Source organism: Paroedura picta, chromosome 12 (genome assembly GCF_049243985.1).
Source record: "Paroedura picta isolate Pp20150507F chromosome 12, Ppicta_v3.0, whole genome shotgun sequence".
Lineage (NCBI taxonomy): Eukaryota > Metazoa > Chordata > Lepidosauria > Squamata > Gekkonidae > Paroedura > Paroedura picta.
This window is the reverse complement of record NC_135380.1, coordinates 102025-126138: the sequence shown is the minus strand read 5'-3', so window position 1 is coordinate 126138 and position 24114 is coordinate 102025. Positions and strand designations below refer to the sequence as shown.

Sequence of the window (24114 nt, the reverse complement as noted above, 5' to 3'; positions counted from 1 at the left end):
GTCCTGTTGAACCTCCAGAACAGAACAGACTTCCTTAGCAGGCTTCTGTTCAAGTACTAACCTGCTTGGCTTCTGATATCAGGTAAAACTGGACCAGTTGGGGCAAGCTGGATTTGGATATCCACAGTAATTTGGGAGCCGTTAACTTGGAAATAGCTGGAGATCTTCTCCGGTGCCCCACCCCAGTTTCTTCTAGTAACAGGTCTTTAGCAGAGAAACACCCTGGCTGAATTTTTAAAACTTTTATTGAAAGATATCATGTCAAATCGAAAAAACAAAGGTACAAACATTGGTGTCAGCTTTCACAGAAAATAACTCATAAAAAGTTCTCAAAAGCTGGCACAGAAATCAGGACCAAAGATTGGCAGGGAGGGAGGGAGGAAGGCCCACTGACTGCATACCTCCTGATCCTTACCCCACTGGAAAAAGCTTTAGGATGCTTAGGGCTGATCCTGCGTTGAGCAGGGGGTTGGACTAGATGGCCTGTATGGCCCCTTCCAACTCTATGATTCTATGATTCTAAGCCGAGAAAGGGCCAGAGGGTCTTCTGGGATACTTGCTAAGCGGAGGGCAAGATTTCAGAAGTGGGGAAATTCAACAAAAAAGAGTTCCTGGGTCTTGTGTTCCATCACTGCCCTGTGGGATTCTGTTGAACACCTTGCTTGCTGCTGCTGGCAGACTGCAGAGCCAGTGCCTGCCATCCTGCGGACCCCTCCAGTCCCCAAAGTCACATTTCTCTCCCCTCCAGCCGAGGACCCTGCAGCTGGGAAGAGGAAAGGAGAAGGATAGGGTCTGTTTTGTAATTAATTAGAACCATAAGGTTGGACACGGCCATACAGGCCACCTAGTCCAACCCTCTGAGTGGAGGATCAGCCTAATTAAAAAGAGCAGTGATTATGTGCCAGTCTCCCAAGTCACTCCAGTGGCTTGATTAGTTTCATTGTCATGAGAGCAGAACACAACAAGCAGGCCACCCACAGCCCAAAGTAGATGCCCAATAGCTGTGGAAGCATCTGGTAGAGAGCGGTGGGGGCAGCCCCCCCCCACCTTGGCACCTTTGGAAAGCAAGCAGCACCACCTGCTGGGGAGAAGTGAAGCAGGCACCTATTGTTACCAGCCGATGGGAGAGACCACGCGGCTGGGCAAGGGGAACTGAATCAAGGAGAAGCATATGAAGTGCTGACTCCAGAGCTGAAGCAGCATTTCTCAGCAGCAGCAACAGCAGGGGGGCTTATTGGGGGGAAAGCCATTCAGTGCAAAGGTAGAGCACATGAGCTACCAAGTCAAACACTCACCCACTGCCCTGGAGGTGCTGCTTCACTTATCCCACCCACCTGCCACCTGATCCTCGCCTTCTCGCTAGGCACAGCTCTGAGCAGCTGTCCCAAAGAGTCCTTCTGGGAAAGAGTTGGAAGGGACCATACAGGCCATCTAGCCCAATCCCCTGTTCAGTGCAGGAAGAGTCTAAAGCAACCAGGATAAGTATCTGTCCAGCCGCTGTTTGAAGACCGCCAGTAAGGGGGAGATTACCACCTCCTTAGGCTGCTGATTCCACTGCTGAACTACTATGACTGTGAAAAAAATTCCTGATGTCTAGCCAGTATCGTTCTACACATAGTTTAAACTGATTACTGTGGGTTCTCTCCTCTGCTGCCAACAGGAACCTTTCCCTGCCCTCCTCCAAGTGACAACCTTTTAAAGGCAGCAATCATGTCCCCTCTCAACATCCTCTTCTTCAGGCTGAACATGCACAATTCTTTTAGCCTTTCCTCATAGGGCTTGATCCCCAGGCCCTGGATCATCATCGCTGTCCTTTGCTCTCACTCAATTTTAAATGAGGGTTTCAGAACTGCACACAATGCTCCAGGTGGAGTCTGACCAATGTGGTATATAGCGGATACAAGGATTATGATATCTTGTGATTTTGATGTGATGCCTCTGTTGAGACAGGCCAAGATTGCATTTGTCTTCTTTATTGCTGCATCACACTGCCTGCTCATATTTAACTTACAATCCACAAGTATCCCAAGATGTCATTCCCACACACTACTACCCAGAAGTATATCTCCCAACCAGTAGGCATGCTTCTCATTTTTGTGAGGTTCAGTTAGGGACTGCCTGTCTGAATATGTTCCCTGAGAGAACAGCATGGTCAGCTATAGCTGACCATTTGTTAGTCCCCAGCCCCAAAGAAGTGCAACTGGCCATGACCAGGCATGAACCTTTTCAGCGCTGGCGCCTGCCTGGTGGAATGAGCTCATGGAAAACATCAGGCCCCTAACAAAGTTAGCACAGTTCCTCAAGGTCTTCTGCCAGGGAGATGGTTCAGGCCAGAATGCCTGGAAGAATTAGAACAGCATGGGTCTCCCCTACCAGCTGGGGCTTTCCTCCTATATCCTTCCTCTTATTGAGGATTATCAGACAATGACACAGTTCATGATACTATATTGTTAGCTTCTTTACTAGCTTTAGTTGTATTTATATATTTTGTGGTTTTATTGGGGCAAAAGGGGCAAAGCCCGTTGTATCCAAAAATACAACAGGTGCTAGAGCTTGGCAGTGGGAAGAGGAAGGGGAGGAGTTGTCCAGTCTATAAGGGCATGGGGTTGAATGTGTGTGTTGTGTGGGAGGTCATGGTGGCGTAGTGGCAAATGAGGGCATGGGTGTGGACATATGGGTGTCAAGAACCTGTGATGTGGAATGTTCGTTGAGTGTGGGACAGGACTGACCTTTGGGAATTGTGGCATAGTGGTTACAGATGAGCTTTCCAGAGCCATGTCTTCAGATATTTGAAGGTAAAATCAGACTGGAGACTCTTCTTAGGGGAAGATTACATGGCAACCAATTCCTCCCAGTTCTGCATCATTTCCCTTCTTGTGTGAATTAGGCCACAGACACCGAAATGCCCCTCTGCCCTAATACACTTGGGGTAGTCACAGTACACAGGTGTCCACCCTGTTCCTTCTTCTCCATTTTTTCACTGTTGATAAAATGTTATGTGCCCATATGTTTTTTTCATGGTTGCTCCTTAGAAGAAGAACGGATTTTTGTACCCTGTTGTTTACTACCCAAAGGAGTCTCAAAGCAGTTTACAAACCCATTTGTCTCCCCACAATAGTCAATCTGTGAGGTATGTGGGGCTGTGAGAGGTCTGAGAGAACTGGGAATGGGCCGCAGTGACCCAGCTGGCCTAAGGTGTCTCAAAGCATTTTCCAATCATCTTCCCTTCCTCTCCCTCTCACTATTTAGTTTCAGGCTGTAAGTATTTATTTAGATCTTCCTGCACTTTCCAGACTCACAGGACTGATGCTGGTCTGTCTGCATCCCAGAATACAAACAGTTGCTGTTAAGGGCTGGCCAGGAGGGACATCCCTACACCACTCCCTCCCAACTGCAGGCAAAAATGGCTTCTTTGAAAGCCGGACTCTGAGGCATTGAACGATTTTGAAGTTCCACTTCCCAACCTCCAGGAATATTTCCAACTCAGCGGTAGCCAATCTCCAGGTGGGGCCTGGAGAGCTCCTGGAATTACAGCTCACCTGCAGAGTATAAAGATCAGCTCCCCAGGCAGAAAGGGCTACTTTGGACAGGGTTGTGGTAGAGAAGAAACATTTAAGGCCTCCCACACAGGTTGTTGAATTGAAAGACTTGAGGCCTACTGCACAGGGTTATTGTGCAGATGAAACAGGAGATAAAAAAGCAGTTTCATCTGCAGAATAACGCTGTGCAGCAGCCTCAAATCTGCAGAGAGTTGCAAAGAAGAAAGACATATGGCTTGGCTGTGTCTAACCCCCGGCCAGAGCAGTATTTTAAGTGAGAAGGGGCTTTTCTGTGGCCTCCCTTTCAACCAACTGTTTGGCAGAAGGGGAAAGTTCCCCACCTTCAAAAGCAAGGCCCTCAGGCTCCCCTTCGTTGCTTTCTGAAGGAAAAGGCCTCCCTCCCCTCAGTCAGGGCCTGTCAGAGGCTCCTTCGCAGCAGGCCTGAAGGAAGGGGAGGGGGGGTGGGGGAGCACTCAGCAGCCTCCTGCCAGCTCTGTCAGGGCTCTGAGGCAATTTACAGTTGGACATGGCAGTTAGGACAGCCTTGGGGCGAAAAGAGCTGGCACAGCCTGTCCAAGCCTCTGTTCTCACCCCCTTTGGCAGCCCTACTGACAGCCCTCCTCTCCCTTTGGTGGTCAGGAGCAGACTGGCAGCCATTTCTCCAGATTGCCCCTGGCTGGCTGGAATTTTGGTCTGTCCTGGTAAGGGGCCAATCGGAAGGCGCTTTGCGCCTTCCGATTGGCCCCTCCGCTTGTCAGTCCAGGGCCATGGGACCAATTGTTGCCCCTCCCCATCACGGACTGAACCCACCCCAACACACCTTACTGTTTTATTAAGAGGAAAAAGATAATGCTGTATGCCACCCCGAGATGGCTCAAGATGGGTGGCCTAGGAATTAATGGAATGAATGAATGAATGAATGAATGAATGAATGAATGAATGAATGAATGAATGAATGAATGAATGAATGAATGAATGAATGAATGAATGATCTATGGTTCCCCAGGTCCTGGTTGGCTCCCCCACCTCTCCTGTGCCTAGCCCCATCCTCCTAGCGAGTGAGCCTTGCTGCCTCCTCCTGCCCAGCACCCCCAGTAACTACAGTGCTCCATCTCGGTAGGCTTTGTGCTCCAGTACTCCGTGGACAACAGTGAGGAGTGGAAAGATGTGTTCATCAGTTCCTCAGAGCGCTCCTTCAAGCTGGACAGCCTGAAATGCGGCACGTGGTATAAGGTGAAGCTGGCTGCCAAGAACAGTGTCGGAGCTGGACGCATCAGTGAGATCATTGAGGCCAAGACCCACGGCAGAGGTGAGGGGCTCAGCAGGCTGGGGGAGGGGGAGTCTGGGAGCCCCTCTTTCCTGGACCAGGAAGCCTCAGGGCTGTTGAGGACACCAAGTCTGACTCTGGGCCTGTCAAGTCCGCCTGTTCTTCTCTTCACTAGAGAGCCAGAGTCCAGTTGCACCTTCCAGACTAACAACATTAGGGGCCGGAGAGGAGATTCAGGGAGTCACAGCTTGCTTCTTCTAAAGCAGTCTCTTTGTTCACCTTTGTGGCTTCTGTGCAGTCCCGCAGTGGGACTATGCTTTCACAGGCCTTCTGTGGAGAAGAGCTATCAAGCTTTAAGTTTTGAGATCCCAGAAATGTTCCCCCTCCCCTCACAGAAAAGGCTGACTTTCCCACCCCAAAGTCCCATGATGTGGGACTGCTGAGAGAGGATTGCAGCAAGCTGAAGTAGAATATTTACCTCAGATACAGAATGAAAGGTGAATTATTTATTCTTATATTCTTGGTCATTGTTGTAAAGACATTACCTTGTATAAACAAAAAAGAAAACAAAAATATAAAAGGGGGCAAAAATGGCCCCAAATAAGTCTGGCTCCACTGAGTCTGTCTCCTCTGTTCTGGCAGAAGACTTCAAAACTACCTCAACTTTGCTGCCAAAGTACCTCAGATATTGAGGGAAAGAAGAGCTGTTTGTCTGGAAACCTTAGTGCCTCAAACTCACAAGGAGAGATAGCCCAAGTGGCTGATTTATGGGCCAGCAACCACCTCAGTGAGCTTAGTGCCAGTCCCGGGGTGCCTAATTGGAGGAGGAATCTGCCTTGGTTGACAGCTATGTGTGCCTGATGATCCCCAGGCCATGGGGATGCTGGGGAGTACTGACCACCAAGGGTCTTAAAGGTGCCACTGGATTTTAAATTTATTCTGCTGCTTCAGACCAACAGGGCTATTGCACTTGAACTGACCACCAGGGGGGTTCTCCTCACTGGCGCCTGAGCCAGCAGCGTTCCCTCCCCACCCACAGGCCCTGCAGCCTTGTGCAGTGGGAGGAAGGGAATCTGCTGAGGAGGGCTGCTTCTTACTGCTGTGTTCTCCCTTGTTTCCAGAGCCCTCCTTCAGCAAAGAGCAACACCTGTTCACCCACATCAACTCGACACATGCCCGGCTGAACCTGCAAGGCTGGAACAGTGGGGGTTGCCCCATCCTGGCCATTGTTCTGGAGTACCGGCCCAAGGGCACTTGGGTGTGGCAGAACTTGCGGGCCAACTTCTCCAGTGAAGTGTTTCTGACTGAGCTGCGTGAAGCCACCTGGTATGAGCTCCGCATGAAGGCTTGCAACAGTGCTGGCTGTGGCAACGAGACCATGCCGTTTGCCACCTTGGACTATGATGGAAGTGAGTGTGACCCTCAATAGATTAAAGTTTTTGAAGGGGTAAGGCTGCCTGGCCTGTGGGACCAAACACCTTCCTCTGCCCCTCTGATGCAGCACCCACAGGAATTATGACCCATGTTCTTCTGGAATTAGGTACCATCCCACCCATCAAGTCTGCCCAGGGGGAAGGGGATGATGTCAAGAAGCTTTTCACCATTGCCTGCCCTGTCATCCTGGCCACACTGGGGGTTGCACTGCTGTTTGTCGTCCGCAAGAAGCGCAAGGAGAAGCGGCTGAAGCGCTTGAGAGGTGAGCTTGCTTGGCCTCGAGGGGAGGTAGGTTGAGCCATCTTGCTGGTAACCTCTCCAAGGAATCCTCTTGAAAGGTCCCCTTTGAATAGAAGCAAGGGAGACTGCAGGGCCAAAGATGAAAAGAGAGAAGGGGCCATGGGAAATTGTATCGTTAGGACCATTCAAAGAAAAGTTGCCATATGACACAAATGAAGTGTTTGCAACACTTAGTGACTGCCTGGGTGAATCATAGAATAACAGAGTTGGAAGGGACCTCCTGGGTCATCTGATCCAACCCCCCACACAATGCAGGACACTCACAACTCTATTGCTCACTCACTGTTTCTTTGAAACTGAGCACACCGCCTCCAGCCCCGCCCCACCTGACCAGGATTGCTGGCCTCTTCCCCAGATGCATGACTGAGTAAGGCCTTGGGGAACGTTTCCCCTTTGCCTTCACTTCTTGTTGGGAATCCCCCAAGCCAAGAGAGGGCTCCCATGGGAGACTTTGGCAGCAGGGAAGGGTGGGCCTCCTGCCTCAGTTCTAACAACACATCTTAACTCTGATTTTTGTTTTTGCAGATGCTAAGAGTCTGGCTGAAATGCTCATCAGGTGGGTATTGGCCACAATCCCTCACCTCTTGTTGCAATGCAAGCTAAGCATGCAGTTGACTTCTGGCCACTTCAGCTGGCAAGGAGGGAGCATGAGCAGCACTTCCTGGTGGTGGTGGCACAGCATAGATCTCCAGGGCTTCTCTCCCTGCCCCTCTGCTCAGGCATAGGCCATTCACAAGCAGAGCAACAAACTGGGACTTGCTATGGATTTCCACTTTCACTGGTTCTGCAAAGCAGGGCCCTCTTGTTAGCAAAGTTACCACTTTACTCTCCACTTCCAGATGAAAACCTGTGTCCAGCAGAAGGTATAAGGACAAACAGCTATAACTGAGGCCAACTTCAGAGTGTCATCCTTATACAGAACAGAGAATATACAAGGTTCCTTGACAGCTAATGTGTTTTGCAAGTCAACACTCCCCTCCTCAGCTCCCCTCTGAAACCACGGCAGATGCAGGAAAGCCACCCTGATGGGTGCCTGCCAGACAAGACTAGCACCCAGAGCTTGGGAGCTTGGGTGGTGGGATTTGTGACATTCCTCACATCTTCTTCAGGGATTCCAGGGCAGGGCAGTCCTGACTTCCGAGATCCTGAAAAGCAGTTCATGGCCAGGGCAGGGCAAGTTCTATTTTATCCAGAAGTTGGGGGGCCCTAGTCTCTACAACAGGAGTGGCCAAACTGTGACTCTCCAGATGTCCAGCACTGGGAGGGAGCTCATGGGAAACATGGTCCATGGACATCTGACACTATCTGGGCAGATTTTCCTAGTGGTGTCTTCTGATGAGATACAGGGGGAACTTTTGTTTGCTCCAGGTGGGCTTCGTGTGCCCCCTTGAGGTATCTGCCTGACATGCCTCATAGGGATATTGCGGTGTCCCCCATGCTGGAGAGCTGAATCCCCATTCTGGAGGACTGCTCTCCCTCTGTCTAGGTGACATTTGAGGGGGGCACACATACTCATCAACGCTAATAAGCCAGATTTAGGCTTCTGACAATCTATTGTTTTATGGGAAGGAAAATATTTGCAAAAGCTTTGCTGCAATTTCATTTATTTAAAATATTTCCATTTGTTGCTTATTTTAGGGCCTGGTATATATGTCTGTGCACAAACACACGCATTTCATATTAAAGGGAGAAATTTCCTGTTAAACAACAAAAGGAAAACACATTGAACCACTGATATTATAGAACATAATTTGTATTATTACTTACATTTTACCAATGTTTTCAGAAGTTTTACATAAGTAGGTTCTACTGCCAGCTTCCTCCTGCCTACTCTCCCTTGGCCTTCCAAGATCTGACCTCAGCCAATTGTGGGGATGTTTAAATGCCTCCTTGTGGCTACTGCAAGCATAATGCTGCTCCACCTGGCCCATGAGGCTTCTCTGCCCCACGGCAGCACACCCAGTCCAAACTTCAGCCTGGCTTCCCACACGGCCAGCCTCTACATCCCATGGCTGTGATGCCCGAGGCATCTCATTGACCATTTACGCACTGGGAACTTCACTGCCCCAGTTCCAATGCAGGTGCAAAAATTGGGGGCAGATTAGGAGCACCGAGCCAAATGCTCCCCCGTGTGGGTGCAGGAAGAGGTGGGGCAACCTGCCACACTAAAACTCCAGGCTACAGCCTGGCATGAACCCTCCAGTGCATAAACGGTCATTGTGATGGAGTGGTAAAAAAGGCAAATGCCATTTTGGGCTGTATCAACAGGGGCATCACATCAAAATCACAAGATGTCATAGTCCCATTGTGTACGGCACTGGTCAGACCACACCTGGAGTACTGTGTGCAGTTCTGGAGGCCTCACTTCAAGAAGGACGTAGATAAAATTGAAAGGGTACAGAGGAGAGCAATGAGGATGATCTGGGGCCAAGGGACCAAGCCCTATGAAGATAGGTTGAGGGACTTGGGAATGTTCAGCCTGGAGAAAAGGAGGTTGAGAGGGGACATGATAGCCCTCTTTAAGTATTTGAAAGGTTGTCACTTGGAGGAGGGCAGGATGCTGTTTCTGTTGGCTGCAGAGGAGAGGACATGCAGTAATGGGTTTAAACTTCAAGTACAACGATATAGGCTAGATATCAGGAAAAAGATTTTCACAGTCAGAGTAGTTCAACAGTGGAATAGGCTGCCTAAGGAGGTGGTGAGCTCCCCCTCACTGGCAGTCTTCAAGCAAAGGTTGGATGAACACATTTCTTGGATGCTTTAGGATGCTTAGGGCTGATCCTGCGTTGAGCAGGGGGTTGGACTAGATGGCCTGTATGGCCCCTTCCAACTCTATGATTCTATCTCCTGGTGCAGCTTGGATGGGCTGCATGTTACCAGCCAGCCTCTCAGGCAGGAGCTCGTCCATCTTGGCACTGTTGTGTGCTGTGTGGGACAGACCTCCACCCCTAGCCCACGCAATATGATCCCAATTCCGCAACCTCCCCTAACCCATTCTCACAAGGCTGGCATGGCTATTTCTTCAGATGAGGGTTTCTTAAAACAATAAAATGGTTGAATGGAAGGTGCTGTCTGGTCACTGACCCCCTCCTCCCTTTCTTCCTGCAGGAGAAATGGAACCTCTGTTATGAACTGTCTGTACCTGCCCACCCAATCCTTTCCGTTCATCCTGCCCTCTCCTACCTCTCCTGCTTCATCAGCTTCTCTCCATAGGCATATGGGCATCTTCTTAGGGCCTAGGACCAATTCGTACCCCTCCACATGTCTGGGTTGTGTCAGATCTGCATGCAGCCTGACTTGGCCACCTCTCTTTTAAGATCTTCTAAGGAAATCATTCCACATTCACTTAGGGACTGTCCAGGGAGGCTGACATGCTTCTCTGATAGTTTGAGGGCCCCATAAGGCTCTTCCGTAGAAACGACTGTGTGATGGTCAGGAATTCCTCTCAAGTGACATTTTCCCAAGAGGCACTGTACTCCAGAGCAGCTGGCACTCCCCACCCCACCTTGTGGCAGTGGACTCCTGTGGGGAACTGCCAGTTGAACTTTGCTTCTCTCCCTGGCAGCAAGAATAACCGCAGTTTTGACACACCGGTGAAGGGCCCCCCGCAAGGTCCGCGGCTGCACATTGACATTCCCCGCGTCCAGCTTCTCATCGAGGACAAGGAAGGCATCAAGCAAATTGGTGAGCTCTGCCCCCTCCAGTTGGGAGCAATGCTGTGCCCCCTGCCCCTTGCCATGCACCCGCTCCCCTGCAGCTGGTAGGGTCCTCCAGGGCTGCCATGCCAAGGGCTCAGAAGGACAAAGGCAACTGCTCGGGGTCCTCACTTTCTTGCATCATGTGGATCGACACACACACTCCCATCTATCAGGGGTGGCTCCTTCCTGGAAGTTGCAGACAGGATCCTGCCCTCTGGCCCAGCTCTTCCTGGGGTGACAGCCTATCAGGAGCCCCCTTCCACCCTGGCCCAAGCAGATTGGCACTGGATGTACTCTTTCTCCAGGGTGGAGTCCTGGGAAACACTGCACAGGTCTGCTTAGCCCTGGGCAGCCTACAGAGGATACTGGAGGGGGCTGCAGCGCACAATGGAGGAGGTATGAGTCAACCAAAAGCTTAGCACAGGGTTATGAGCAGAGGGGGATAAAGCCCTGGTCCTGTTCTCTCTTCCACAGGAGATGACAAAGCCACTATGCCTGTGACTGACACAGAGTTCAACCAAGCTGTGAACCCCCAAAGCTTCTGCACTGGTGTTTCCCTGCACCACCCATCACTAATCCAGAACACTGGGCCCCTGATCGATATGTCCGACATCCGCCCTGGCACAAGTGAGTACAGCTCCTAAGCAAGGAATGACCCTCTCCCATCTCAGAAGCAGTTTCAGACAACACCCCAGCTAGGGAGGGTCCAGGCAGGAGGTGGGCTTGAGACCCGCGGGGATACTCTAGGCCAGACTTTTCCAAAGCCAGACACACTCGGGCTCCAAGCTCACAAGAATGCGTGTCGCCCTTGAGATGAGTGGACCAGAGCTGCATCTCCCATGAGTGGACCAGAGCTGCATCTCCCAGCATTGATCTAAGAGGAGGAGCTCTACATGACCCTCCCTCTAGTCAAGTGCTCCAGGAAGTCCCCAGGGCCAGTAGGGTGCATGGCCCTCCCACTGCAGTCAGACAAAGGACTCCACCTAGTCAAGCACATGCAAATATGTCTTGCCTGACAAAGGAAACCATTAGACTCACACAGGCAACTGCATCTTACCACCACCTGAGGGGTGAATAATATAAAAGGACATCCAACCCCAGTCACACCATGCCACAGACACATCTTGCTATGACAGACCTTTGAAGATGCCAGTGACAAATGTAAGTAAACGGTAGGAGCAAAAACTACCAAAACAGAGCCCCCACAACCCAGGAAAACTACAAAACATTTAAAAGAACACTTTCTAAAGACTTTGAACACAACTTTGTTGATGAAAACAAGTGAAACAGAGCGGGCAGACTTGGAGAAGTGTCACTTCTTTCTGAGGCTGTGGACAGGCCCTCTTCTTCTACGCTGGCCTTCACACAGGCATTGCAATGCCTTGGCTACTCAACCTTGCCTTTGGCATAAATCAAGATACTTCCATTCAGTCTAGCTTGGCCTTTGTTTTTATGGTGTGCTTCACTTCTCTTCTCCTGGGCATGTTCAGCTGCCACTATTTTTATTATTCTGCTACTTGTCAGTAAGGGATGCTTTTATTAACTGTTTATTTTTTATGCTTATTCTTATCTAATTGTTTCATGTACCCAGCCTTTGGGACATCTGTCTGATTTTCAAAGCGCATTTGGTAGAGGGCAGTGGACTCAAATCTGGAGAATCAGGTTCAATTCCTCTCTCTTCCGCCTCCCCATGCAGCCAGCTGGGTGACCTTAGGCCATCTCGTTCTCTCAGAGCTCTCTCAGCCCCACCTACCTCACAAGATGCCTACTGTGGGGAAAGGAAGGGAAAGTGGTTGTCAGAGAAAAGTGAGGTATAAAAACCAACTCTTCTTTTCTTGTTAGCCACCCTGAATCTAAGGAAATAAAGCCGATCTAATCTTCAAATAAAACTTGTTTGTCTGCTACTGCGGGGAATTGGATCTGATCCTGCCAGCTTCTCTTTGGTTCTCCCTCTTGCCACAGGGATAGCTCTTAGCCTTGGGCAGTCCAGAAGCAGCTGTACTGGTGGGGCCAGTTGCACATCAACCTCTCTGTGTACCCACCAGTTTTCCAAGGGTAAATGAGTCTTATCTCCTTCTTTCAGACCCAGTTTCCAGGAAAAGTGTCAAGTCCGTACATAGTGCCAGGAACCGATATTCCAGCCAGTGGACACTTAGCAAGTGTCAGGCTTCGACACCAGCACGGACCCTCACCTCTGACTGGAGAACTGTCGGGTCCCAGCACGGCATCACAGTGACAGAGAGTGATAGCTACAGTGCAAGTCTGTCTCAGGACACGGGTAGGCGGAGAGGTGGAGGGGAGGGGAGCTTTGCCCAGGCCAGATGAACATGGAGGCTGCTATCGGTTTACCCTGTCTCTTCAACCCCACTGTTTCTAGACCGGGGAGGGGGGCACATGGCCTGCCTGCCAGCTTGCATCCCTGGCCACCTGCAGAGAAAGCAATAGTAACCTTTATGTGGAGGTGGTGTGTAGTGTGCTTTCCAAGATGTGTCTGGCTATGGGTCAAGTTCTAGGTAGGTGCCAGCCCCCTACTCTCTCTCCTTGCCTCTTCAGACAAAGGACGTAACAGCATGGTATCCACAGAGAGTGCCTCGTCTACGTACGAGGAGCTGGCCCGTGCTTACGAGCATGCCAAGCTGGAGGAGCAGCTGCAGCATGCCAAGTTTGAGATCACAGAGTGCTTCGTCTCAGATAGCTCCTCGGACCAGATGACCACTGGCACCAACGAGAATGCAGACAGCATGACATCCATGAGCACACCCTCGGAGCCGGGCATCTGCCGCTTCACTGCCTCACCACCCAAGCCACAAGATAGCGACCGTGGGAAGAGTGTAGCCGTGCCTATCCCACACAGAGCCAACAAAAGTGAGTACAAAACGGCAGCTGCAGGGCCTGTGCACTCCCTTCCTCCCAGCCGGGCACTGTCAGCCTCATCAGGGAGAGCAGAGAGGCAAAACACCCGCCCTTGAGGGCCTTCAAGATAAAAGAAAAGCCCTCCGAAGTCATGGCTGCTACTGGGGAGGCACCCTCACTGTCTGTCCACGGGGCCAAGAGGAAGGGTCTTCATTGGACTCAATGTGCCGCAGATGGCCAAGGAAAGTACACAGCATGTCCGGAGACTACTGATTAGTTCCAAAGGAGTATGCCTGGTTGTACCAGGCCAAGTCTCTTTTTTTTTTAAAGTTTGTTTTCAGGAATCTGAAAAATAGAAATGAGAATTTCTGATATTTAAAAAAAACAACCTAACGATTGATCAGCTATTTGTCAAACTACAAAATTTACTGACTGTAGCAGGTATGAGAAATAAGCTTTGAAGATGAGCTACTGAACTCATTGGGTTCTTTAAAAATAAAAATTATATTGAACATTTTATATAGTAAGCTTCATTACACTTTTTTCCTGTCAACGTTTTGGCTACTTCTGATTCTGTTTGCTTGTAAATTTATCGTCCCCCCTACATTTCTATGCCTGGGTGTATAACTAGCCCTGTACCCAAGTTACAGGGAAGGCTTCATACACTCTCTGTGCAGCAGCCACTTGACTATTCTTAGTATGTGTGCTACGTACCGTATTTGCCGGGGTATAAGACGACTGGGCGTATAACACAACCCCCCAACATTTCCACTCAAAATATAGAGTTTGTCACCATTGTATGGCTGCAGCATGACCCCAGTGCCTCCGGCCCGCCCCTGCATCTCCCTGTGACTGACACTGGCAATAATGTGCAAGTGCACGTGAGCGAGCTCTGCGTAGACAAGGGGTGAGCCGGAGCGCCGCTACTTCCCGCCAAGCAGAACAGGCCGGTCACGCCGAAAAGGCTGACACCCCTGTCTTGCTGCTGATGCCCCGCCGCGGCTGCGCTGGATACCGCGCGATACTGGATGGTATGTAGAATGAGGTGGGCGGGCATGGGGAGGCCACAATGGGCACCGGGCGACCACTATGGGCAGCTATGTCTATCCCAACTGAATTGCACCCGGCATATAGGATGACCCTCCCACTTGGAGGCATGTTTTTCAGGGGGGGAAAGTAGTCTTATGCGCCAGCAAATACGGTAATTCTCTGATTATAGTCAATGCATGTACACCTGAATGTGGGTCACAAACCCCATTTTCATCCTGGTGCTGCCACCCTCACCCCCAGCCCCATCTTATTTGTCAGGTGGACACCCCTTGGCTCTTTCCTAAAACAGACCCTCATAAGGTATGAACAGGGCTAGAGTGTAGCATGTTTGTTGGGGGATATTTTAGACTCAATTAAGGTTCTCAAGGTGGCAGAGGAGTGCCTCTCTACACTGGCACTTGAGACATTGGCTGAGTTCTGAGTAGTGAGGCTTTGCGGCTGTGGCCCTTCCTAGCTTGCAATCCCAGTCCTGAAAAAACATGGCCTTGAGTTTGGTGACAGCAGATGGAGCTGTTTCTCTCCTATTCCAGGAAATGGAGGGGAGATGCAGATTGGTGGAGCGGGGACTAAAGCGGCCTGCTCTCCAGCTAATGCTTGGCATCTTCTCCCTTGAGATCATCAGCTTCTTTCTGCCTCCTGCAGGTGATTACTGCAACCTGCCCTTGTATGTGAAATCAGAAGCATTCTTCCGGAAGCCAGACCATCCAGAGCCCTGTCCAGCAGTGCCCCCTCGGGAGGCCTCCATCCGGAACTTGGCTCGGGCCTACCACACACAAGCGAGGCACCTGACGCTAGACTCCAGCAGTAAAGCCTTGGCGGTGCCACATGGGAACGCAGCCACAACCACGTTACCTCAGCGAACTCTCACTATGCCCGGCTTGGCCAGCACGGCCACTCCAGCTGCTGCGCCCGTCGCAGTCCCTGCCTCAGGCACAGAGACCACCCCTGCCCCCAGCGTGGAGCCCCGTCTGCTTCCCACCACCAAGATGGGGGGATCCAGAGACTCACTTCTAGAAATGAGCACATCTGGCTTAGGGAGGGCACAAAAGCAAGGAGCTGGCACCTACTCCAAATCCTATACACTGGTGTAGCAGTCGGTGCAAGCCAAGACAGACTTTTGCTCTTTTCCTGCATTATTTATATTGAAATAAAACAAGCTCTTGTACAGAACGGACTTCTTTTTGTATAAATAAAACTATTTTCTTCTTCTCCCAACTTGGGGCAAACAAGTCGGCCAAGGGTGCAAAGCATTTGGAACTCTCTCTCTCTCTCTCTCTCTCTCTCTCTCTCTCTCTCTCTCTCTCTCTCACTGAAGTTTTGTTCTGTTTCAGATGTTGGTGGGGGCACACAAGGAAAGCACTGTGTGCCTTTTCTCTCCCCCCTCCTCCACCACTGAGCCACCCAGATGTTGGTTTTGAAGAGACTCCTTTGAGACTTGCATGTTGTTTTACTGTTTGGAAAACATTGGGACTTGCTTTGATTTGCATCTGCCTCTGTGTTAATACCTTTTTCTATTTAAAAAGCAGCACAGTGTGCAATAAAGTTATGTTTCTATAAAAGTGGGCTCCTTGATTGGAATTGACTTTAATGCCACTGTGCTAGAAAGCCACTGTGGTAGCATGCCAGGCACACAGAAGCTACCCTCCATAGGTCTGGTGCACAATTCCCCAGGCCAGCTGCCAAAGTCTGGCTGGACCAGTGCTTGCACCCTGACAGTGAGAGACTAATCCCTGGCCCATGGTCTTCTTGCCTCCCAGGGTAGGTGTCCGGGGACACCTGCAGCTCTGCTCAAGAGAACTACTGTAGGAGTCTTTCATTCCCTGGCATAAAGACACAGGGGTCATACCATCAGGGTTGCAACCAAAAGTCTGGTCTATAAATCCTACGGTGAATGTAGCACCAGCTGCTAGTCTGAGAGAAGAGCCAGTTTGTTGTTGAGCACGTACCAAGTTAAACTTCCTTCTGTGTCCTCTGACCTTCTAAGCCCTCCTCTCCTTTGTAAAGGTGCAAGGAGGGGGGAGTGCACCAACATTTGCCCCCCATCAGCCACTCTTTGCTAATGCAGCAGTCGCTACAGGAAAAAGTGCCAGTGAGGGCCATACAAAGGAGACAGTTAGGCTTGTCTCCCTGGGCCCTTGAAAAGCATAGAGCCAGCCTGAGGTTTCAGCAACAAAGCTAGAGGAAGCCTGGGGCAGTGAACATCTGCAGAGGGAGGGCAGGGAGTCCAAAATCTCAACAACAAAGGACTCAGTGTGGGCTGTTTGGGGGCGGCTTCTTCAGCCTGATTCACAGCTGCCAGTGAGAAGGACTGCAAAGTGCTCTCTAAGAACAAACCAGCTATAGTGTGACGGACGGTCCTTCCCTACTCCCCCCCCTCCCCATCACGTCCCTGCTAAACAAAGCAACTGCCCTTCAGTTAACCGGGGCTTGATATCAGATGCCTCTGTGCACTGACCCCCTAAGGCAGGAGTCACACTGACTCAAATGCACAGCTGTAGGGTGGGAAATTCCTGCCTTGGCTGCAGGATAGGTGAAACAGAACTCAGGATGTTGGTTGTTCTAAGTGGAACACGAGGTAGCAGTGTGATATGGCTGCAAAAATGTCTCTTGAAATGTTAGGCTCCTTTACTAGAAGCAGAGCATCCCAGCCAGGCCTCCTTTGATTGCTATGGTATAAGGAAGGGGGAGACAAACTGGGCCAGGTTCAGCCGTGTGTCAAGAAGCTTATGATGAGCAAGTGAAGGGAATGGGCACAATTAGGTTGACAAAGAGAAGACAAAAGGACCATTCCACAGAAGTGGGCAAGGATTTATTCTCTGCTGCTCCAGATGACAAAATTAGACTACCTCCACTGGGTTAAGAGATGGATAGATAACTTTCAACTGAATATCACAAGAAACTTTCTAACAGTGAAAGCAGTAAGATGACAGAACCAAATACTTTTCCTCACAGAAAGGCTTCAGGTGGAAGCCGAGCTACTCAGTCATGAATACTCAAACGATGGCCAAGGGTCTGTAGCCCTACCATCCTTGGACACAGGGGCCTACAGCCAGGAAATCCATGAGACACACATGGCAGAAGTGAGTTCCAAAGGCAAAGAAAGAACTTGTAAAAAACCTGCCAGGTGTCATCAAAGAAGCAGCCAGACAAATGAGGCCATCTGGCACCAGGTGTGGCACAGGCATGGCTATACAACTAGCACACAAAACCCAGTGTGAGCAAGTCCCCCCCCCCCAATCTGACCTGCCACAGAAAGCCCCAAACCACATAGCACTTGCTTGTCAAAACAGAAAAGAGGTGGGGGAGAGACGATGCTGTGGGTGGTGATCTACATCCCCTGCTTGTGCTGCTGGTATCTGCGGTAGTGAGTCTGGATGGTCATTGCTGCCCTCTCCACTGAATCATTCAACTCCTCACTCTCACTGCTGGGCACTGCACTGCCATCACCTAAGGAGACAGAGGAAGAACAGCTTGGTGTCACATGACCCCCAATTGTGTGAGTATGTGGGGGGGGGTCTCTTCATAACCCCTCCCCACAACGGTGAAACAGCTGTCAGCTGTTTTCACCAAGGCTGACCAGAAAAGCTCCTTGCACCTGATGCAAACTGGTTCAAGCACAAACTATTTATTTTTCCAATTTATATGCCACCCTTCCACAAGGGCTCAGGGTAGCTCACAACACATCAAGGTAAAATAATAAATTATACATTGCAGCTATTTAAAGCATTCAAATTTCCTTTTAAACCAATCAAAAACTCTATCAAAACACGCCACAGAATTCTCCTGTTAGAGAGAATAGGAGAGAGGGGAGGTACAGTGTTGTTAAGAGTTTCTAGATGGCGTACAGATGTAGGGAAGCCAGCTTATTGATGGTATTTGTACTTATAACCAACTGGACTTGTAGTCCCCTATCCAAAGGAACAAGGAGGAACTCCCTTTTAGAGAACTGCAAGGGCCATTCTGCTTAGGACTGTGAGGAGCTGCCTTCCCTTTCCATGCAATTTTGGAAAGCCAATAGAACCTAGCAGGGGAGTTGGGTTACTTGCTGCATTTTGGAGATGTGCTTTCACAAAATACTGTGGAAGCCTTGCATTGGCTCATTTTGTGGCACTTTGTTGGAAAGTATCTGGGCGAAGATAAGAGAGATGTGACAGAATGCTATTTCAAAAGGATAGTTCTTTCCTCTGGGCTGGGAGGAGGGGAGGGGCTGCTAAGCCCCTGATCACCTTCCCTTTCACATGTTAATTGACCTGGCCTGGAACCAGGTACCTGGAGGGGGGGGGGGAGCGACTTCTTCCCAGAATTCCTAGGTGAGGTAAAATATTTTTTTGGGAGGTAAAATATTTTTTATTAAATTATCTCCATTCTACAAAACACTATATATACAGCTGATTTTTCAAAATATATATAACTCTTTTATGTAAAAATCTTTCAAATAACTAACTCCAGCTTACAAATTACACAATTCAACATTAGCACCTTCGCAAGATTCAAAGTTACACCAGCCACAAAACAACACTCCAACGGTTAATTTTTTTTCCAGCAGTAAATTATAGATACTGTCCCCCACCTCCTTATGTGATCGGTATTTCCTAGGTGAGGGGCTTACTGTGGGAGGGGGCAGAAAAGTATATCTGATCCTGAACACAGGAAGGGGCTTTTGGCTCTTGGCCTTTCACCTGCTGATCATCAGGGAAGGAGCCTGCTCTTGGGAGAAGAGGTGAACAGCCATCTTGGACATGTGAGCAATGCAATGAGACTTTGGAACCTCTATAAGCAAAGGTGCCTGCCCTGTACTCAACATCAGATAGGGTATGTTTGGCAAAGGGACAGGAAGATTGTGTTTCATCCAGTTTCTTTTGTCTCTTTTGCTTTAATCTGTGCTGTGTTAAAGATCTGCTTTTAAAAATCTTATTTTAAGATTAATATTATAAACTATTTATTTTATAAATTGGTAGTGGGTCATGGTTCTCTGATCCACATATTGCTCTCCTGCCTTGGAAACATGGCAGTGCAAAGGGAAGACCCAGAGGGGTTAACCCTTGCAGGATCTCATCCCCCACAGTGCTCAGGTGCTGGGGCTATGGGAGACCACAGACGCAAGACTCCAGGTGTGGAAGAGGTAGCTAGGGGTCCTGGCTTTCCCAGCTGCAACACTGTACTATAGCCTAGTGGTGGTGGTGACCCAGAGAGTTTGTTTTGCCACCCACCTGGAGTTGGCAACCAGCTAGAACAGGAGGTGGGCAAGGATGGAACTGGGCCTGCAAGGCAAAAGCAGGCTGGTTCTATCACATGTGACACTTTGTTGGAAAGTATCTGGGTGAAGATAAGGGAGGGAAAAACAAAGAATATGATGTTTGGTGTCTGCTACAGATCACCTAACCAGGGTGAAGATGTAGATGCTATCCTCCTTAAGGAGCTTGATAGGGCAACAGGTCCTTGAAACTATGGGTGATTTCAATTTCCCTGATGTGTGCTGGGAAACAAACACTGCTAAACATCCTGAATCAGGCAACTTTCTGACTTTCCTGGTTGACAATTTCATTTATCAGGCTTAACCATACTCAACTTAATATTAACCAACAGGCAAGAGCTGAAAGAGACCCTGGGGAGGGACTATATCATAGCATTTCTTATAAGATGGGGGGCCAAGGAAGTTTATAGTCAGGGGTGTTTGTTAGACTTTCATAGAGCAGACTTTAATAAACTCAGAGACATGATGAGAGTCATCCCATGGCCCAGAATCCTGGAAAAGAAAGGATCGAATGATGGATGGGCTCTCTTTAAACAAGACCTATTGAATGCTCAAGCCATGACTATTCACGCAAGATGGAAACATGGTAAGTGATCCAAGAAACCTATTTAGATGAATAGAGAACTTCAGGAGGAGCTAAGGAAGAAAAAGAAAATGTGCAAGAAATGGAAAGAAGGACAGACCTCTAAATAAGACTATCAACAGGTTACGAAGTCCTGTAGGTCAGACATCAGAGAGACCAAAGCTGGGAGTGAGCTGAGACTGGCCAGGGAAGCCCACTATAACAACTTTTTCAGATATGTGAGGAGCAAATGTAAGGTAAACAAGGCAATAGGCCCACAATTGGGTGAAATTGGAGATACTATAACAGAAATGCTCGGTACATATTTTGCCTCTGTTTTCCCAGAAGAATATAGACACATCTAGAGATGGTAGTAGGCAAAGTATAGTGTCTGGGTGGCATGTTGACATGGACAGAGAGGTTGTCAGGAGGCACCTGACTGCACTGGATGGGTTCAAATCCCCTGGGCCAGATGGTGTACACCCAAGAGCACTCAAAGAACTTTCTGGAGAACTTGTAGAACCCTTGACAATAATCTTTAGGACTTCTTGGAGGACTGGAGAGGTGCCAGAAGACTGGAGGAGAGCAAATGTCATTCCAATCTTCAAAAAAGGGAGATGATCTGGGAAACTACAGGTCAGTGAGTCTGACCTCAATTGCAGTGAAGATAATGGAGATGATTTTAAAGGGAGCAATCTGCAATCATCTGAAGGATAATTTGTTGATCTGGGGAAGTCAGCACAAATGTATCTCCAACAGGTCCTGTCAGACCAACCTGGTTTCCTGCTTTGATTGGGTGACAGTCTTATTAGATAATGAAAACTCAGTGGATGTTGTTTACCTAGATTTCAATAAAGCTTTTGACATGGTTCCCCATTATGTTCTGATGGATAAATTGAAGGACTGTAGACTGGATTTTCAGATGGTTAGGTGGATAGGGAACTTACTAGAAAACCACACCCAAAATGTTGTTATCAATGGTGTTTCATCAGACTGGAGGGAGGTGAGCAGCGGAGTCCCATAGGGCTCAGTACTGTGTCCAGTACTTTTCAACATTTTTATCCCTTATGTGAATGAGTGGGTGGGGGTACTCTTCGTTACATTAGCAGATGACACTAGATTGGGGGAGTTCCAAACACCCCAGATAATATAGTGTTCAATGCGATCTGAACATGCTGGAAAGGTGGGTAAATGAGAACAAGGTGAAATTCAATGAGAAGTGTAGAGTTGTACATCTGGGTCACAAAAATGAGAAGCATGCATTCTGGATGGGAGTACTTCTGGACAGCAGTATGTTTGAATGAGATTTTAGGGTACTTGTGGACTGTAAGCTAAATATAAACACTCATGGCTGAGGTGGAACATCCCAGGCTGAACAAACCAAGAAGCCCTCTTGTCAGGGCTAACACCTGGTCTAATGGGAGCACATTTATTTGGCACAAATCACTAGTTGGGTGTGGAAGGACAGCCAGGACAGAGTTACTGGAAGGCATCCCAAGTGTGTTTACAGACAGGTTGCAGGATGAAGCCTTGTTCTCCAGAAGCCAGACAGTGTTCTCCACTATTGGACAAATCCAGTCCCTAAGCAGCACGGCCTTCTCCCAGTCATGTGCCCACAGAATTAGGGGATCAGGAAGACCAAGAAGGGCATTCTAGCAACAGCCAATTTAGAGCAGCCTAACTTCTGCAAAATAGTCCATTGGCTATCCCTGTCAAACACACCAATTATTCTCATTGGCTCATGTACAGAAAAAAACAGAGCAGCACCCGCTGGTCTTTCTATCCTCTTCATCTCCTTTCATCCGATTACAGCGCAAAAGCCACTGAGAATAGCAGCAGGAAAATCTATTTTACTCAGGACATGACTTTGAGCTGCTACTGTGAACTCTGACAATGGGGGAGGGGGAGAACCCATGGAGGTAGCAGTTACATGTACAAGGAGCAGTCCCATCTCCAGAACAAGTGCAGGGGATTCTTGTAGACAAAATTCCCATGACACTAGTAAGTCAGTGAGAAATGTTTCCATTCCAACTTGGCCTTTTGGCCTTAAAATCACGGCTTGACATTTGACCTCACCTCTTCGTCCTGGAATTGAATAGATGCTGTTATGCCGAGAACTCTGTCCTTTCTGGAAAGAACAAAAAGCAGAGTCAATATGAACAACACAATTCCCTCCCACCTTTCTTCCATGGCAGAGCTCATGTTGGCTCATGTAGGTTTCCCTGATCTCCCTTCCAAGCACTGACTGGATGTGGGCCTGCTTAGTTTCAGCCAGGTTCCTGCCTCCCTGGCATGGGACACACACACCCAGGCCCCACCTCCCTCTTCCCGGCCAGCAAGTGCAAGCTCATACACACATACACACCTTTGTGTTCCCTGTCTTTGTTAGCCAAAGACTCCCAATTCAGCGCATGGTGCAGAGCATAACTTTTTACAATCTTAAAAGGTCTTTCTTCTCCAACTGAGCTCAGTCCTGTTCCACCTTTCCCAGGTATGGAGACTCCCTCTTGGTGTCCCATCCAGCAGAGAACCACATACCTCGCTGTCTCGGCTGGTCCGCCGGCTCTGAGTCACATATTGGACCTGCCATGGTAGGGGCTGATGCACAAGGTATGGAAGTGGTTCCTCATGAAACAGGCCATGGCTAAGCTGGGTGGGAGGTAAGAAAGGGCTTATTAAAATGCAAAGCAGGCACTTCTCCCCTACTCTTGAACCCTACATGCAGCACACAAGTTACTCTTAAACAACATAGTATATGGCAGGGGTCACTTGCTAGCTGCAAAAGACAAAATAATTGCACTGATTCAGAGCTTTCATGGCCTCTTCCACAATCCTCTTCTGCCAGAGGCTGAGGAAGTTGGACACACTTCTGCACTTCCCATTTCATTTTGACTACAAGAAGAGGAAATACTTAGAAAGGACCCTTTAAAGACCTGTCCAGCACACCACAGTATCCCTTCAGTGGGCAGGAAAGGAATCCCCCTCTTTGTTGGCCAGTCAGCCCACCCACAAAGGCAGCTGGGAAGCAGCAACAGGCCATGCTCAAACTGCTTCCCCCGCAGAGATTACTCTTGTCTCCACACGAGATGTCACTGAAGACAATGTAAGCCACTAGCGGAAGGAAGGAAGGAAGGAAGGAAGGAAGGAAGGAAGGAAGGAAGGAAGGAAGGAAGGAAGGAAGGAAGGAAGGAAGGAAGGAAGGAAGGAAGGAAGGAAGGAAGGAAGGAAGGAAGGAAGGAAGGAAGGCAGGCAGGCAGGCAGGCAGGCAGGCAGGCAGGCAGGCAGGCAGGCAGGCTATGGTGGGAACAGAAACTCAGCAGCAAGAATCTCCACCCAGAATAAAATTGTCTTGCCAATGCTCAAGGACAAAAGCATTCAGCAGTCAAAGGGTGACAGCGGCCCTTTTCTACAACTTCCTCCTATGAAGGTCTGTGGAGCTCTTGCTTCCTACAGTGCAAGGAAGCTCTTAGCAGCTGGATTCTGTTTCACTCTGTTGGGCAGTAGGAGTTTCCCTTGACAAGAGAAAGAGACATCAAGCCAGCCATGGCTAAAGGGAGGAAGTGCCCGCGCCTCTAAGTCAAGCAAGCCTCACCTGCCTCAAAGCCTTCACCACAAAGAAGAGTGCGGTCATCAGTGTGGCCAGCATGGTAAAGAGAGTTGTCTGCAAGCGGGCAGCTCTCCCCTGGTTAGTCCGTGAGAAATGGCTCTTCTGGCGCTGCTACAGGGCAACCACCCCCAAATGACCTAATAAGCTTAGGGGGAAGGCCAGGCTTGGTGGAAATACCTCTTTGTTCTCTGGCCCTTCTTATCCCTGAGCTTAGGGAATGTCACATCCCCTCCCCTCCCCACATTCTCTCTCTCCCCACACACACACAAAGTAACAGATCAGGGATTATGGGCTACAGAGAAGCCAGTGGATTCATTTGATTTCTCGGGGATTAAATGCTAAACTAGGGGCCAACCCCATTGCAGCTCAAAAATAGGGAAAAGCAACATCAAAACCACCCCCAAAAGGGCTTCTCTTGTTAACTCAAGGAATAAGACAAAATTCTGCAACCAATTAAAACTGTGAGCAAAATGGCCCACAGCTCATGGTGATGGGGAAAAAGGCAGAACCAACTCTTTCAACCCGACTTGCAGAACAGAGTGGAAGGCCC

The 24114-nt window shown here is 49.2% G+C and overlaps 2 protein-coding genes across 3 annotated transcripts in view; one reads left to right on the top strand and one right to left on the bottom strand.

Moving 5' to 3' along the window:
- DSCAML1 (DS cell adhesion molecule like 1) overlaps positions 1-15700 on the top strand; it is a 181783-nt gene extending 166083 nt beyond the window's left edge. For both annotated transcript variants that reach the window (XM_077306938.1, XM_077306937.1), the window contains 9 exons: positions 4660-4848; positions 5928-6215; positions 6347-6502; positions 7066-7096; positions 10106-10224; positions 10713-10865; positions 12322-12516; positions 12792-13103; positions 14784-15700. In XM_077306938.1, coding sequence (XP_077163053.1) covers positions 4660-4848; positions 5928-6215; positions 6347-6502; positions 7066-7096; positions 10106-10224; positions 10713-10865; positions 12322-12516; positions 12792-13103; positions 14784-15232 — 1892 coding nt within the window. In that variant the 3' untranslated portion in view covers positions 15233-15700. The remainder of the gene's footprint in view (positions 1-4659; positions 4849-5927; positions 6216-6346; positions 6503-7065; positions 7097-10105; positions 10225-10712; positions 10866-12321; positions 12517-12791; positions 13104-14783) is intronic.
- A 1228-nt stretch (positions 15701-16928) lies between these two features.
- On the bottom strand, positions 16929-24051 carry LOC143822155 (uncharacterized). Its single transcript, XM_077306963.1, has 4 exons — positions 23550-24051; positions 22496-22606; positions 22034-22085; positions 16929-17588 (listed from the first exon to the last, which is right to left on the bottom strand). Exons 1-4 carry the CDS (start codon positions 23601-23603, stop codon positions 17470-17472), a joined length of 336 nt encoding a protein of 111 aa, XP_077163078.1. The 5' UTR covers positions 23604-24051; the 3' UTR covers positions 16929-17469.
- Between the last annotated feature and the right edge of the window lie 63 nt (positions 24052-24114).